This window comes from Coregonus clupeaformis, chromosome 7, assembly GCF_020615455.1.
Source record: "Coregonus clupeaformis isolate EN_2021a chromosome 7, ASM2061545v1, whole genome shotgun sequence".
Lineage (NCBI taxonomy): Eukaryota > Metazoa > Chordata > Actinopteri > Salmoniformes > Salmonidae > Coregonus > Coregonus clupeaformis.
The window spans coordinates 65,898,973-65,916,707 of NC_059198.1; the positions used below are offsets into that span (position 1 = coordinate 65,898,973).

At 46.7% G+C, this 17,735-nt stretch overlaps 1 protein-coding gene across 1 annotated transcript in view; it reads right to left on the reverse strand.

Annotated features, from left to right (window-relative positions):
* LOC121579068 (LHFPL tetraspan subfamily member 3 protein) overlaps positions 1 to 12,605 on the reverse strand; it is a 37,193-nt gene extending 24,588 nt beyond the window's left edge. Inside the window, exon 1 of the mRNA XM_045221485.1 lies at positions 11,292 to 12,605. Coding sequence (XP_045077420.1) covers positions 11,292 to 11,721 — 430 coding nt within the window. The 5' untranslated portion in view covers positions 11,722 to 12,605. The remainder of the gene's footprint in view (positions 1 to 11,291) is intronic.
* Between the last annotated feature and the right edge of the window lie 5,130 nt (positions 12,606 to 17,735).

Here is a 17,735-nt window from a genome sequence, read left to right on the forward strand (position 1 = left end):
TTGATTGGCAGGAAATTGACCATAAGATAGTTGAGTGTTAGAACGCATTTTGAATGAGGCTATATTGTACTCCCAGAGGACTAACTATTCTTTAGGGATTTGTATTGTCATGCTATGTTAGATGTGGCTCTCTGGAATCGGCTGTCTTTCAAACCTCTCTTCTCTCTCCCTCTCTCTCTCTCTTTCTCCCTCTCCTTCCCGCTCTCTCCCTCTCTCTCTCTCTTTCTCCCTCTCCTTCCCTCTCTCTCTCTCTCTCTCTCTCTCTCATAACCAATCATAACGGTCAGTCACAGTTCAGTCCCAAAAGACCATGCAACTCTTCAATCAGAGATGTCACTCACTTCATTTCTAACAGGCCTAGCAAGTCCTCCATCACAGCTGCCAATCAAACTCATGAAAAATTGACTAGCTATTTTATCAAAGTAATTGTGTGCACCAATACGATAAGATCACAACACCTTTAAAACAATTTCCCACATCTGAATAATACGAGTGTACATAAACCACCAGACCTAGTAATGAAATGTTATTGAAGCAAATCCCAATAATGGCATCTACAGTCATTGCAGATGCACAACCATGGGAGAATCTCTCCTCTTAGCCCAAACCCAGCTTATTGGTCGTTGGCAGGTACAGGATGTGTCAGAATGACATCCTAAACCTGGCAATGTATCTGCCACCTGTATCTCCCACCCCTAATCCACAGGAAGAGACATAAAACACCTCCTGCTCTGAACCTTCACATCTCCTGATGCACAACGTCTGCTTTCTAATTTATTCACCAGCTGACAGTTCTATTAAGAGGCATGCTATGCTGATCATTTGGGAGCAGGGTTTGAGAAAGCACACATTTCATGCCTGGCTGGTACACCATCTAACTTCCTGATGACTGCATTGGAGGCTTAAAGGTCCATTGGCCCATTGTACATAACATTACACTCTAAAAGGATGGAGTGTGTGTAGCTGACAGCGGTGCCTGGACCGGTGCATTGCTGAATGGGGAGGCAACAGAGAGAGGGATGAGTTAAAGAGGAGAGAGAGAGATGAGTAAAGAGGAGAGGGATAGAGGGTTGGGCCCTTTGTCTCTCTATCTGGAGTATGCTGTAGGAGACTGATCTGTGGAGTATGCTGTAGGAGACTGATCTGTGGAGTATGCTGTAGTAGACTGATCTGTGGAGTATGCTGTAGGAGACTGATCTGTGGAGTATGATGTGGGAGACTGATCTGTGGAGTATGCTGTAGGAGACTGATCTGTGGAGTATGCTGTGGGAGATTGATCTGTGGAGTATGCTGTGGGAGGCTCTCTGATCTGTGGAGTATGCTGTAGGAGACTGATCTGTGGAGTATGCTGTGGGAGACTGATCTGTGGAGTATGCTGTGGGAGAAACTCTGATCTGTGGAGTATGATGTGGGAGACTCAATGGGCTTCCACAGAGCTGGAGTAGTGAGCCGGCTATCATTTGCCCCATTTACAACTCCTCCTGATGTCCCACCACACTACTTCTGCAGTCCTCTAAAGCTCTGACTAATGGTGCTAGATTGTGTGTGTGTGTAACTGGGACTCCCGTTTGGTCATGTTACATCATCTCCCTAGTCCTCTCAGGCCCAGCCAGCCAGTCCATCATGTTATGTAACGATCCCGGCAGTCTGAGTCGGGTCCTGTCTGTGGACTAGTTGTTCTGCTCGTGATCTCCAGTTTCCCGAGGGTTCTGGAACGCTCCGGGGAGCTCTCTTGATTTCCGCACCTGCATCCCATCAGCAATCTGCACACCTGGTCCTGATCATCACCCTTCTTAGGCCCTGGCCTAACATCCATTCCCTGCCGGATCGTTAGCCATGAACATCACTCGTCCGGAACCTTCATCCAACCTCTGCCTGGTGGTCGGCGGCTGCCGAGCCACGATTGGATCAACCACTGCACCCCCAACAACTAATCAACGCCGCCCGCTCTGTTCCCTGGATTATTCAGCATCACACTTGACTTTGTAAATAAACACTCACCTTCGTTTCAACTTACCTTGTCCTGGTCTGCTTCTGGGTTCTGGCTTTGTAACTCGTGACAGAAACGATCCGGCCAGTAATGAACCCAGCGGACCTGGACTCTGTTCGCCATGCCATTACCCATCAGGAGAAGATGTTGGGCCATCATAGCACGGAGCTACAGGAGATCGCGTTGGCAGTTCGGAACCTTTCTACCGGTCTGACGGAGGTCCAGAACCAGCGCGAGTTTCGGTGGAGGATCCACTACCGGTTTCACCCATCTCGCCTGCCGCGTCTGGGGCGGTGTCCTTCCGTGAGCCCAAGGTTCCGACGCCGGATAAATATGAGGGGGAGCTGGGAAGATGCCGTTCTTTCCTTATGCAGTGTGGGTTAGTGTTCGATCTACAGCCCTACTCTTATGCCACAGACAAGGCTAGGATAGCCTTTGTGATTGAGTTGCTGCGTGGTCGAGCGCTGGAGTGGGCTTCAGCCGTTTGGGAACGACAAGACCCCTGCATGGCTTCCTACCCGGGGTTCACGGCCGTGCTGAGGAAGCTTTTCGATCATTCCGTCCGAGGGAGGGACGCAGCTAGGCGCCTGTTTTCGCTTCACCAAGGAACTCGCAGCGTGGCCGACTTCGTGATCGAGTTCAAGACGTTGGCTGTGGAGAGTGGGTGGAATGAGGAGTCTCTGCAAGCGGCCTTTTACCAGGGTCTGTCGGAGCAGCTCAAGGATGAGTTGATCTCCTATCCGGAGCCTAGTGACCTGGACAGCTTGGTAGCCTTGTCTATTCGGGTGGATAATCGAGTCCGAGAGCGAAGGAGGGAGAAGCAATGGGGTCCGTCCAATCGATCAGCTTCTCAGGTTCCAGTCGGGTCGGGGATTGGACCAGAATACGTCGATCATCGTCCACCACACAGGATTAGTGGAGAGGTCCTGTCTCCCGATTCGGAACCAATGCAAGTAGGGCGGCACGGGTTAACCAAGGAGGAACGCCAACTCAGACGTAGGACTAACTGTTGCCTCTACTGTGGTGGTTCGGGACATTACCTCGCCACCTGTTCCCGGCGGTCGTCAAACTGCGCGGCTCGCTAAAGTTGGGAGGACTTTTAGCGAGCCAGTTTCGACCTCTCAATACCTCTGTCAGACCCCGTTTCCCGGCTACCCTTGTGAACAGGAATCAGAGCTTAGCGATTAACGCTTTTATCGATTCAGGTGCCGATGGAAGCTTTCTTGATGCCGAGTTGGTGGAACAGCTGGGGCTTTCCAAGGAGCAATTGCCGGAAGCCATTGAAGCGACCACTCTGAACGGCAGTAGGCTGGCACGTATCACGATGAGGACTGAACCGGTTAAGATGCTGTTGTCGGGGAATCATTCGGAGATGATTTCATTCTTCATTCTGCCGTCTTCCCATGTTCCTCTGGTCCTTGGATACCCCTGGCTGAAGGAACACAATCCCACGTTCGATTGGGTGACGGGCAAGGTAACGAAGTTGGAGCCTTGATTGTCATGCTAACTGTCTCAAGACTGCCTGTCCCCATTCGGTTCCCAGTCAGGTGATTGAGGCTAAACCCCCAGATTTGTCCCTGGTTCCCGAGACATATCACGATTTGGGGGAAGTGTTCAGTAAGCAGAAGGCTCTGTCACTCCCTCCCCACCGACCATATGATTGTGCCATCAACCTGTTCCCTGGAGCTGTTTACCCCAAGGGAAGGTTATACAGTATCTCCCGCCCTGAACGTGAGGCTTTGGAGACCTACATCAAGGAGTCCCTAGCTGCTGGTCTCGTTCGTCCCTCGTCATCACCCCTGGGGGCAGGATTCTTCTTTGTGGGTAAGAAGGATGGCTCTCTTCGACCGTGTATTGATTATCGGGGGTTGAATGACATCACGGTCAAGAACAAGTATCCCCTGCCCTTGATGAGTTCTGCCTTCGACTCCTTACAGGGTGCTACGGTGTTCACCAAGCTAGACCCTACGCAATGCGTATCACATGGTCCGGATCAGAGAGGGAGACGAGTGGTTGACGGGTTTCAATACACCGATGGGTCACTTGGGTATCAGGTGATGCCGTTTGGACTGACCAATGCTCCAGCGGTATTCCAGAGTATGGTGAACGACGTCCTGAGAGATATGATCGGTCTCTTTGTGTTTGTTTATCTGGATGACATTCTGATCTTCTCGAAGGAACCTTCCGACCACGTCCAGCATGTCCGGCAGGTTCTGCAGCGATTGTTGGAGAATCGCCTGTTCGTGAAGGCCGAGAAGTGCGAGTTTCACGCCCACACGACATCCTTTCTCGGGTACATCATCTCCAGGGGAGAGATTAGGATGGACCAGGAGAAGGTTAGAGCGGTTCTGGAATGGGCCCAGCCCGGTACGAGATTGCAGCTCCAGAGATTTTTGGGGTTTGCGAATTTCTACCGCAGATTCATCCGGGATTACAGCCGTGTGGCCGCTCCGTTAACTGCCTTGACTTCCAGTATCAGGAGCTTCAAGTGGAATCCGGAGGCGGATCGAGCGTTTCTGGATTTGAAGAGGCGATTCACCAACGCACCGATTCTCTCTCAACCGGACACGGCCCGTCAGTTCGTCGTTGAAGTGGACGCGTCTGATGTGGGAGTTGGCGCCATCCTGTCACAGCGATGCTCCACGGACAGTAAACTCCATCCCTGCGCCTACTACTCTCGTCGCCTTTCGCCTGCGGAGAGGAATTACGATGTGGGTAACCGGGAGCTTCTCGCGGTGAAACTTGCCTTGGAGGAGTGGCGCCACTGGTTGGAGGGGCGGAGCAACCGTTTATTGTCTGGACTGACCACAAGAATCTTGCTTACGTGCAATCGGCTAGACGTCTCAACTCCCGTCAGGCCAGGTGGTCGTTGTTTTCGGACGATTCAATTTTTTCCCTGACGTTCCGACCTGGATCTAAGAACGGCAAGGCGGACGCCTTGTCTCGGATGTTCTCCAAGACGGAGGAGAGTGGGTCCAAGACCGAGACAATTCTCCCCGGAACTGCGTCGTGGGAGCTGTTAGGTGGAAGATTGAGGAGGAGGTGATGGCGGCCCTTCGGACGCAGCCCGGTCCGGTAACGGTCCACCCGGTCGGTTGTTTGTGCCTGAGTCGGTTCGTCCTGCGGTCCTCAAATGGTCCCACGCCAGCAAGATGGCTTGTCACCCTGGCGTGGCTCGGACGATGGCGCTTCTTCGCAGACGTTTTTGGTGGCCTGCCATGGCCGAGGATACTCGGGGTTATGTTGCTGCCTGTCCAGTGTGTGCGCAGAATAAGAGTACCAATCGGCCCAGCTCTGGACTACTTCACCCCCTTCCTATTCCCCGGCGACCATGGTCGCATCTGGCCCCTGGACTTTGTCACTGGGTTGCCCGCTTCTGAGGGGAACACGGTCGTTCTGACTATCGTGGACAGATTCAGCAAGTTCGCCCACTTTGTGCCAATTGCCAAGCTTCCCTCTGCCTCGGAGACGTCCGAGATCCTGGTTAGGGAGGTTTTCAGGGTCCACGGTTTGCCCAGTGATATCGTTTCCGACCGTGGCCCTCAGTTTACCTCTGCTGTCTGGAAGTCCTTCTGTTTGGCCATTGGAGCTACAGTCAGTCTCACATCTGGTTTTCACCCCCAATCTAATGGTCAGGCGGAGAGAGCCAACCAGAAGATGGAGTCCACGCTACGCTGCCTGGCCTCTTCCAACCCCACCTCCTGGGTCTCTCAGTTGCCTTGGGTTGAGTATGCCCACAATACTCTCCCTACATCTGCCACTGGGATGTCTCCCTTCCAGTGCCTGTATGGCTACCAACCTCCCTTGTTCCCTTCTCAGGAGAAGGAGCTCTCAGTGCCTTCTGTTCAGGCCCATATTCGTCGTTGCCACCGGACCTGGCATCGGGCCAGAAAGGCACTCCTTAGAGTTTCGGACCGGTATCAGCTCCAGGCGAATCGTCGCCGGATCCCCGCTCCCACCTATACCATCGGAGATAGGGTCTGGTTGGCCACACGGGATCTTCCTTTACGGACTGAGTCTAGGAAGTTGTTACCGAAGTTCATTGGTCCGTTTGTGGTGGAGAAGGTGATCAATCCGGTGGCAGTGCGACTCAAACTCCCGAGGACGCTCAGAGTCCATCCCACCTTTCATGTCTCCTGCCTCAAGCCTGTTTTCCTCAGTCCTCTGTTGCCTCCTCCGCCTCCTCCTCCTCCTCCTCGGATGATCGGAGGTGGTCCTGCCTACACGGTGCGAACGCATCATGGATTCCAGACGGCGGGGCCGGGGTTTCCCAGTATCTCGTGGACTGGGAGGGGTATGGTCCTGAAGAGAGGAGTTGGATTCCGCGGCGACAGATCCTAGATGCTGACCTCATCCGTGACTTCTACCGCCTCCATCCTGGCGCTCCGGGAGTCCGCCCGGTGGCGTTCGTCGGAGGGGGGTACTGTAACGATCCCGGCAGTCTGAGTCGGGTCCTGTCTGTGGACTAGTTGTTCTGCTCGTGATCTCCAGTTTCCCGAGGGTTCTGGAACGCTCGGGGAGCTCTCTTGATTTCCGCACCTGCATCCCATCAGCAATCTGCACACCTGGTCCTGATCATCACCCTTCTTAGGCCCTGGCCTAACATCCATTCCCTGCCGGATCGTTAGCCATGAACATCACTCGTCCGGAACCTTCATCCAACCTCTGCCTGGTGGTGGCGGCTGCCGAGCCACGATTGGATCAACCACTGCACCCCCAACAACTAATCAACGCCGCCCGCTCTGTTCCCTGGATTATTCAGCATCACACTTGACTTTGTAAATAAACACTCACCTTCGTTTCAACTTACCTTGTCCTGGTCTGCTTCTGGGTTCTGGCTTTGTAACTTCGTGACATGTTACCACTGACAGGAAGGATAAGAGCTGGTTGATGTCATTAGCTATTGTCTTTAGTGGTACTATGACACCACTGGCTTAGTGCACAACCTTGTAAAGTTGTGAGTGGAGAGGGAGGTTAACTAAGCTCTCACTTATGGCAGGTCATATTCAGTTCAGAAAGACATTGGTAGCCTGGTCTATTTTAAAGAAGTGTGAGAAATGGAGAGCCACACTGTGCAAAGATCCCCAACAGCCACAGTACTGTATGAGTGCTGAACAGACTGTGTGTATTTAAATGCCAAATCATGCACTCTTATGCATAGGCACGAGTTGGCACAAACCCCAGATTGAGGGATTGTGGCAGACACCTAGGATAAATTAAAGACACGGTAAATAGAGCACACACTCTCACACACACACACCTGAATAAATAGACAAACAAACAGTGCTGCCTGTAAGCAGCTGAGGAGCCAAATGGTGTTAGCGGCTGTCTCCCATTAGTGGAGCTTTGTGCTGTTCTGTTCTGCACAGAAACCTCTGGATCAATAAACCACTAGCAACAAAATGGGCCTTTTAATGTTCAATGCTAATGCCAGCTTCCGTCTCAGGGGGCCCATTGGACCGGTACTGAGTGCAGCAATGTGCAGCCACTGTGCAGGCCACTTACCCATATGAGCAGCCTAGTGGTCCAAACAGAGCCAGGAAACAGGTCGTTGAAATGCCTCCACAACACACTCAAGAGCCCCCCTGATTCCTTTGTTTGCTTGCGGAAGGCATTTTCAATCTGAGCAAGGAGCCCCTGCCCAATACATGAATGATAATCACCTTCCTGTGTGTTCAGGCATTGCCTTGGTGAGGGTCGGAAATAGGGGATGGCCAGCGGAGTTCTGATTTCCATCCAGGATGGCGAGCCGAGCACCAATCTGCTACCTCACTAGAGCCAGGCAGGCAGGCATTGTCATGTTGCCAGAGCTGGCCCATCCATCACATCCTCCACTACAGTGGAGAAGCGCCTGGCATTTGGTGGAAGTTGTCACAGGATGAGTGTGATTATCATCGACCGACCATGCAGTGTGGTTGTGATGGAGGGGGCTGCCTGTCAGTCTTAGTTTGGAGTTAATTGGTCCGTAGTGAGGGGGTGGTCAAGGCGATGTAAGGGGGGAGGGAGCGAGAGGGAGGGAGGGAGGTTGTAGAGAGGTAGGGAGGCAGGGCGGATGGTCCAGCTGCTACGGTTTGCAGGCAGCTACTAGGCTGAGTGCAGAGTGGGCATGTCTACCTGAGAACTGCTGTGTGCAGTGGGCCAGTTAAGCACATTCTTCAAGAGTGGTAACAGTAGTAAGGAGACATAATTCTTTAGGTATTGCTGCAGCCTGCAGGGGCAAGAACATGTCAGTTGGTTTCATGTACATTTCCTTGAAAACACACCTGCACAGAAGCAGACATTTTGAGAGCACTGTTCTGGAGTTGCTGTTCAAATGCCTGCAGGTGGATTGCTCTCATCAGACATTCAGCCTCTCCTCTGCTTTTAAGGAGATGTGCCTCTTAGCTATGTGCCGTCTTGGACAGAAACTCACAACAGCCAGTTACTCCTGGATAGAAGTCGGACTACACTGAGCCTAGAAGGATTTGACAATCACACCTGGGATCTGTGGCTGCAATGAGAAAAGGAAAGCACACTATATTTCCAATTACTACTCCCCAGGAACGTCTTAATAGCCAATTTCAGTGACCTCAACATGACATATCTGAGAGAATGAGAATGGAGAAAGGAAGCGATTGCGAGAGAGATTCAGTGAGTGAGTTGAATGAGGCAGAGATTGCCTGAATGCTGATGATGCATGTCATTGCCACGAGCAAAGTGCTGTGATGGATCAATAAAAGACAAGGAAGCAATGAGCAGCCAACAGGCCCCAAGCACTCAGACCTCTCACATTCATCGCCAATGTTAACTCCTCACCACAGAACACTCTAAAAACCATGCTCTGCAGCCTTACAGGAGTATGGTACATTGTGATGCCATATTTCTTGACAGAGACTTTGAGGGGAAAAAACATGGACTGTTGAGTTCATAAAACATATTTTTCACAGGTATATTTAGAGAATCTCAGTGGTGAAAAGGCCCCATAACTCGGCAGAGATCGTTAAAAAAATATTCTTAATTTAAATGACTTAAATATTTACAATATGTTTAGTAAAGTGTGTTTTTTGGCATCATACAGGCCACCTTAGTCAGTTTGTGGATCACCCCCTGTATAGTCTGAACATGATCAGATCTGTACTGTATTATAAAGGACCATATCCAGAGCTTCAAAGTAGGACTGCTGATCTAGGATCTGTCCATATAATCGTATTCATTATATTATATTATATATATATTATATGATATAAAATGCTAAACTGATCCTAGATCAGCACTCCTACTCTGAGCTCATTTGTGGATATGGGCCCTGTTCCCTGTGAGATGGTGAAACCAACCAAGCTGACTTTCTTTTATGTGGAAAAACAAGGTGAGGATATAAACATCCTGGCTGTGCTCATTATGCAGGGCTTCTGTTTTAATTCAGCCTGGGATGACAATGCTGTGGAATCCTCCGGATAATCTCCGTGCTGGTGTTTATGTTCAGCATGAATTTACAGCCTCCCGTGGCGCAGTGGTCTAAGGCACTGCATCGCAGTGCTAGCAGTGCCACTAGAGATCCTGGTTCGAATCCAGGCTCTGTCGTAGCCGGCCGCGACCGGGAGACCCATGGGTCGGCGCACAAGTCGTCCAGGGTAGGGGAGGGAATGGCCGGCAGGGATGTTGGTGGGTCATGGCGTTTGCAACGCCAGGGTTGTGGGTTCGATTCCCACGGGGGGCCAGTATGAAAAAATTAAATATAATGTATGCACTCACTAACTGTAAATCGCTCTGGATAAGAGCGTCTGCTAAAACGTAAAAAAGTAAATTTACAGCGAGGCGCCTGCAGCTAGACCAAGCCTATACAGACGGATGGTGTTGTGAGTCTCAGACCAACATCTGGCAAGCAACATTAACGCATTTCATTATTATTTTTTATTTGTGGGGGAGTATCAGTGGTTTGTGTTACTTGTTGCATAGATGAGTTGAAGGATAATTGCCTTTGATTGATCACTGATTGATTGTATGCACCCGCTTTAAAGCCACAATCTGGAGTCTGTGCATTTTGTGCAAGCTTAAATTCTGCAAAGTAACTTTCACTGTGATGCTTGTTTACAAGTTTTGACAAATTCTGATGTATGAGAGACCATTACCTGCAGACTACACCATGCGAGTGAGTCCGCGTGCGCATTTTGATTTTGTCTTTCCCCACAAGATGCAATCATGACAGGCAGGTTAAAACACCAAACTCAACTGTGCATCAATTATATTAATTTTGGGTGGGTCGAAACACATGAAACATTCATGGATATTTAGCTGGGAGATGAACATTGGGTTGTTATTTTACCAAACATGCATATGGGCCTCTTTTAAGATGGTTATTTGTAGATTTTTACTCCAAGGATTAATCTACAGATAAAAAGGGAAACCTAGTTAGTGTTTAGTTATCTTTAATTAATCTATTATCGTGTGTCTTTCAAGCATCCATGTGGGTTGTATCTTCCTGATATCCAATAAGGAGGGGAATTGCAACTCGTGGAGCTTCTCAAATAGAACCAAGTTTGCGTTTGACACATGCATGTGTACATTTATAAGGCTTGCACACGCAACGTGGCCCGTGTTGTTTGCGTGTCTGGCTGTATTTTGTGTGGTTGTCTTTGCTCCCTTAATAGATGTTTTAAAGATAGTGTGACAGTGTATGGTGAGTTAAAACAAACAAACAAACAAACAAACAAACATGGCTGTCATCTGCCGGGAGCTTTTGCTCATTTGATAGAAACATATTTGCTTAACCCCCCGAAATTCATCATACACTTCTTGTAAAACTGATGTCAAGTATAACACTTAAAGCTAGAATACTTACTTTAAACAATAACAAAGGATTCCCCGCACCTGTTTTGCTACAAATCTAAGGGATGGGGCTGGAGAAATGTAACCACTCTCAAATTCATAGACAGAGCTATAGATGCAAGGGCTAACCACCCATAATATCAAATATAGTTTTAACCATGTTTTTAGGCTATACAGTGTTTGTTTACATTTACGTTGTTTACAAACATTGGAGTAAAACAAGCTTGTATTTTGGGTTCTGATGGGGTACGACAGTTGAACTAAGCTCATGAGGCATTTTTCAGTTATATTCTTCAAGAATCAATGGGTAGCCTATAATTTACAAGTCCAAGAATGGATGTAGCAACTAAGGATTCTAGCTTTAACACATTGTTTATTTCCCCTACCTGACTGATTGAACAGCTGGAATACAGAAATTTCTCTCTGGTTGTAGAACTGCTGAAGTTCCGAACTCCTTCACCCTTCAAGGAAGCAACATGCAAACGGGGGAACTTACCGGCAGCCAGCTGCATCCAGCCGCAGATCTTGTAGACCGTGCCTGTGCTGCAGAAGAAGAAGAGCGTGAAGCAGCCGATGCATCCGATGACCAGCGCCATGGACATCCCGATGAAGAAGGACGCGGCCTTGAAGGCGCCGGAGGGGATGGTGCTGAACTCCATGAAGCTTCCCTGGCACGTCAGGTCCCGGGACAGCCCGTTTCCGATGCAGTAGTGAAAGAGGCCGAAGTAGCCGGCCTGCGGCGTGTCCATCCCGTCTCCGATCCAGTAGGGCTGGATGAAGCACACCACGTTGACTATCGCGAAGAGGATGGTGAAGATAGCCCACAGAACCCCGATAGCACGGGAGTTCCTCACGTAGTTGGTCTGGTAGATTTTGGCAGCCTCGGAAGCGGGAAGCATCGTTTTAGGAGCACCAGGCACCATCATTTAGTCTCTAAATGTTTTTATATTTAGGATCTGTTCAAACACAAAGCTTAAATCATGCACAAAGCACATTCCGGCCGCGACAATGTGCCATGATCTCCCCGACTAAACAGCTCCCTCCTGGGCGAGTGTTTAGCCTACTAAAGCCTCACAGTTTGCACTGTGCTTGGGTCCGCCACCGTTTTCCTTATCTTTATTGAATGGTAGGCTGTGTATTCGAGAGCTATTACGAATAATATTAAGTAGGAATCTTCTGAATGAGTAATCACGGAGATAACGGCATGTAATAATCACTGGGCGTTAATTCGAAACGATCATGCATTTCGCAAATAATCTACAGCCATTGTAGGCTAAACAAACATCATACGGTCAGAACTCCATCCCACTGAGGACGCCCAGAGATGAAAAATGCTAAAGTCCACCGAGAGGGGCTGAGATCCCCCTTCACAGACTTGGCCACAACCGTGGTTGCCAAGGATACAACCTCATCGTCGACGGAATACCGACTTTCCCGAGGTAGAGGAGGTGCATGTAACTGAGATGATGAAGTCGCGAGTGTTGACAATCTGCTCACAATGCATCATGTGTTCTGCGTCCATATGTTACCAAATAACACCTGTATTCCAGGCAGGCGCAGTCCGACTGTCACAACCGATAGGCCTATCAAAGCCCCTCTGATAAAGCACCATGCGCAATATAGCCTATCCCCTAATCCCACTCTCTCGTGCCCCAGTGCAATGATCGAATGGGAGACATCTGAAATAAAATCGTTGAATCTAAAAGGCAACACTCCTATTTGATTTAGTCTAGACTGACTCTGACTCGTGTGGCAGAATATTGAAGTCTCAGCTCTCTCTCTCCATGTCCCCTCTCTCTCCGTGTTGCTATGTGTCCACCGAAATAGGATGGCTTCTGTAGCACAACACGACGCGCTGGTATTTAGCGCACAGCTGCCAAGTGTGAACAAGTGCACATCAACAACAAGGGCAGGCTATAAAACTCAGCCCTGCGACATGGCATTTTATCACAAAGTCATGATATAGACTAATTGGCTAAACTTAATCATGATTGAAATGGCTAGGTAATCACTATACATGCATCACCTGTTTGATAGCCTACTCCAAGTCTCCAACCGTGCACTATCTAGTGCGCAAAAGTATGAACAGTGCGCAGTGGTTAGGTTGACTTCACGCTCTTCTTGTTGATCACTTGATGATTCTGAAGTGACTTTGACTGCGCTGCCTGTGCCTTCTCTCAGTGCAGTCTATTCTTATTCAGGATTAGTCTAGGCCTACTCAAAGCTGCATGTGGCATATTTCTCCCCTTGGCACGGCAGAGGTAACCTATAGGCCTAACAAGAAAAACAAACAACATGTAGCCTATGCACAGGCATGAAAGCATTTTATGTTCATTATTTAGGAGAAGGCTAGTGGTTACAATTATTTTGAAACTGAGAAAATAACTTTATATTTACAGTAGCATACCTATTAGTTTATGAATGGTGTAAGACAAATTTAATCATTCTCAATGTGAAAAAACTAAACAAAGAAAGAAGACAAGGGGCCAATCCACACAGACTCTGAGCAAAGTGTGTGTGTTCAGGTTTCTTATTTATTTTTTTATTTTTAATTTCACCTTTATTTAACCAGGTAAGCCAGTTGAGAACAAGTTCTCATTTACAACTGCAACCTGGCCAAGATAAAGCAAAGCAGTGCGATAAAAACAACAACACAGAGTTACATATGGGTTAAAACAAAACATAAAGTCAAAAATACAACAGAAAATATATATACAGTGTGTGCAAATGTAGCAAGTTATGGAGATAAGGCAATAAATAGACTATAGTGCAAAATAATTACAATTAGTATTAACACTGGAATGATAGATGTGCAAGAGATGATGTGCAAATAGAGATACTGGGGTGCAAATGAGCAAAATAAATAACAATATGGGGATGAGGTAGTTGGGTGGGCTAATTGCAGATGGGCTGTGTACAGGTAAAGTGATCGGTAAGGTGCTCTGACAACTGATGCTTAAAGTTAGTGAGGGAGATAAGTCTCCAGCTTCAGAGATTTTTGCAATTTGTTCCAGTCATTGGCAGCAGAGAACTGGAAGGAATGGCGGCCAAAGGAGGTGTTGGCTTTGGGGATGAGCAGTGAGATATACCTGCTACGAGTGGGTGTTGCTATGGTGACCAATGAGCTAAAATAAGGCGGGGATTTGCCTAGCAGTGATTTATAGATGACCTGGAGCCAGTGGGTTTGGCGACGAATATGTAGTGAGGACCAGCCAACAAGAGCGTAAAGGTCACAGTGGTGGGTAGTATATGGGGCTTTGGTGACAAAACGGATGGCACTGTGATAGACTACATCCAATTTGCTGAGTAGAGTGTTGGAGGCTATTTTGTAAATTACATCGCCGAAGTCAAGGATCGGTAGGATAGTCAGTTTTACGAGGGCATGTTTGGCTGCATGAGTGAAGGAGGCTTTGTTGTGAAATAGGAAGCTTTGGATTGGAGATTCTTAATGTGAGTCTGGGCATGGGCAAGTTGCAGCGGAGGGTGCAGAGCTGGTCGGGGTAGTGGTAGCCAGGTGGAAAGCATGGCCAGCCGTAGCAAAATGCTTGTTGAAATTCTCGATTATTGTAGATGGTTATCGGTGGTGATAGTGTTTCCTAGCCTCAGTGCAGTGGGCAGCTGGGAGAAGGTGCTCTTATTCTCCATGGACTTTACAGTGTCCCAAAACTTTTTGGAGTTAGTGCTACAGGATGCAAATTTCTGTTTGAAAAAGCTAGCCTTTGCTTTCCTAACTGCTTGTGTATATTGGTTCCTAACTTCCCTGAAAAGTTGCATATCGCGGGGGCTATTTGATGCTAATGCAGTACGCCACAGGATGTTTTTCTGCTGGTCAAGGGCAGTCAAGTCTGAGGAGAACCAGGGGCTATATCGGTTCTTAGTTCTGTATTTTTTGAATGGGGCATGTTTATTTAAGATTGAGAGGAAATTACTTTTAAAGAACAACCAGGCATCCTCTACTGACGGAATGAGATCGATATCCATCCAGGATACCTGGGCCAGGTCAATTAGGAAGGCCTGCTCGCTAAAGTGTTTTAAGGAGCGTTTGACAGTGATAAGGGGTGGTCGTTTGACCGCGGACCCGTTACGGATACAGGAAATAAGGCAGTGATCGCTGAGATCCTGGTTGAAGACAGCAGAGGTGTATTTAGAGGGTAAGTTAGTCAGGATGATATCTATGAGGGTACCCATGTTTACGGATTTAGGGTTGTACCTGGTAGGTTCGTTGATAATTTGTGTGAGATTGAGGGCATCTAGTTTGGATTGTAGGATGGCCGGGGTGTTAAGCATATCCCAATTTAGGTCACCAAGCAGTACGAACTCTGAGGATAAATGGGGGTCAATCAATTCACATATGGTGTCCAGGGCACAGATGGGTGACCGGTTGAAAATCATGAAAACCCATTAGCTGACTATGAAACCTTGCGCTAGAATGTTTAATTATAATTGACAGAATGACAGACAATCTAACTTTTGGTGTTAAAAGGAATAGTTATTGTTAATTTAAAAATATATAATAACCATGTAAATATGTAAACAGCTTTTATATTTCTCGAAAATCAGATGTATAGTACTGTCCCAATTCCAATGAATGGTGTTTGAATAGTGGTACAGGGACCCGTTTCAGCTACAAAAATGCACAAAATAAACCTTTAATCAATTTAAATGTAATTTCCTTCATTCAAAATTCTAAAATACATTAGAATATGTTGTTTAGTTGTTCATTTCATCTCAAAATCTATTCTAGAGGCTATATATCACATAAACAGCATTGGATGATGGTGGAAGGAATTAGAGGGAAATAAGAAGGTAAGGGGAAGAAAGGAAGGACCATAACATGTAAGAAAGAGAGGATAGAAAAATGGATGATTTTTTAAAACAAATTTATGAAAAGGGACAGCATTTGCAGAATAATAGAGGTGTTCCAGGATCAATTAAAAGATGTGCAGACTAATTTAGTTAGATTTTTACCAAGAGCTTGTAATCTCCCCAAATCAATTTTTCCAAGGGCATGGAGTGAGTCTAGTATAAGGTTATTGTGACAAAATTGTGAAAACAGAGCTTGTGTTATACAGTATATAGGCCTAAGCCTCTACAAAGTCGTACTGATGATTTCACAACAAGTGCCAAGTGAAGTGGGACACTAAAGCATTTCTAATGAGAAATTGTTGTCCCACTTCTTCTACTAACTAGCCTATAGTGTACCACTGTAAACGCTATATCAAAAGTAGGGGTCTGATGTTGTTTTAGGGGTTGTAGCATCCACTGAATAATAACTTGTTTCATCATAAAAATGTAGATAAGACCTTAGTTAATTGAAATAAATAACTTGAGTAGGGGTAGACTGATTTTGATTGTCCACATGGCGATCTACCAAAAAGTGTTTAATGAGGAGAAATATCAGGTAAAAAAAATCCTGTCAATAAAATAATTACCATATTCTACACATCCTTAATTCAGTGTTCTCACATTCTGTTTCCAAGTGTGGTATCTAAGGAATTTATGACTTTGTTAGTGTTTGCAAATGGTAGCTTAGAGAATGTTGATTTGGCCCAGGGAGACATCTGGAGAGCAGTTCTATAGGAGTACCCTAAAACAGAGGAAGTCTGTTGTGTGGAGTGATGGGATTGGTCTGTAGGGGAAACCACCCCTATCTTGGTAAAGATTATAAATACTTGGTGAAGACAAAGGAGGTCAGAACAACATATTATTTTGGGTCCACTGTTCTCCAGATGCCTGCAGGTATCTGTAAATCGACGCTGAAATCCTTTGTTATGAATAAACCTTTATAATCAAAGTACAGTGTCAGCGGATCTCCTTGTCCTCCACAGCATGATTAGCAACATGTTTTCAGACACAACAAAATGGCGACGAGGAACGTTTGGGACGGTCTGCGTCTCTCCAGTGTTCCATTCATGAGCATCGAAGTGACTCCCGCTCAAGACGCCGGCTCATAAGGTGAGATTTCTCACAATTTTGTGTGCGGGTCAATTCGTAGGCTTATGTGGGTGTTCGCTGGAGAGATGTACCGTTTAAAAAACTCATGTGTGCATTTTGCTGTTTTGCTGTGGGATAGGAGTCCGTTCTAAATTTTACATTTGTTTGCGCTGAAAGCAACGCAAACAGGGGGGAGTGTCGATAACTATTGAATAATATAATGAAGTAATAAGGCCAGGGTAAATGTATACAAATTAGGACATTGCGGATCTATGGAAGCCCTCTAAGGAGGCGATCATTAGGATGGGCCGAAAATCCTAAAAGCACATTAGGTGGGTTTAGGTCAGTCCCGGGGACTGGGGATTGTGGTATATACATTCTATTGCAAGTTACCGCTCATCTTATAGTTGACGATGTTTGATGTGACCGCTCATTGAATATCCGCAAACTCGTGGTAGCCTAAATTTAGGAACAATGGAAAATACGGCGCAAAGGAGGTAACATGCTACATGCTACATGCTACCTTAGGGGTCCATAGGAATGGAATAAGCCTCTTAAAACTGTGTATGTATGAAAGAGAGAGAGAGAAAAATAACAAAATAAAGACGTCTCTGTTGTGTTTAAACTGTGTGTCGACCAGAGGTGGGTAGAGTAGCCAAAAATTGTACTCAAGTAAAAGTACTGTTACTTCAGAATAATATGACTCAAGTAAAAGTAAAAAGTAGTCATCCAAATAATTACTTGAGTAAGAGTAAAAAAGTACTTGGTGAAAAAACTACTCAAGTACTGAGTAACTGTTGAGTAACGTCTGATTTATTTTTTAACACAAGACAACAATCAGACAGACAAAAATACAAAATAATCATCTTTAATGAATTAAAAAATAGCTTAAATTAAAATAATTCAGGTAAATTCAAGTATAAAAAAATAACAGATAAAAATAAATAAGCACAAGTAACACAAATTTCCAAACCTTTATACTTTTTTTTACCAGGCAGAACTAGAA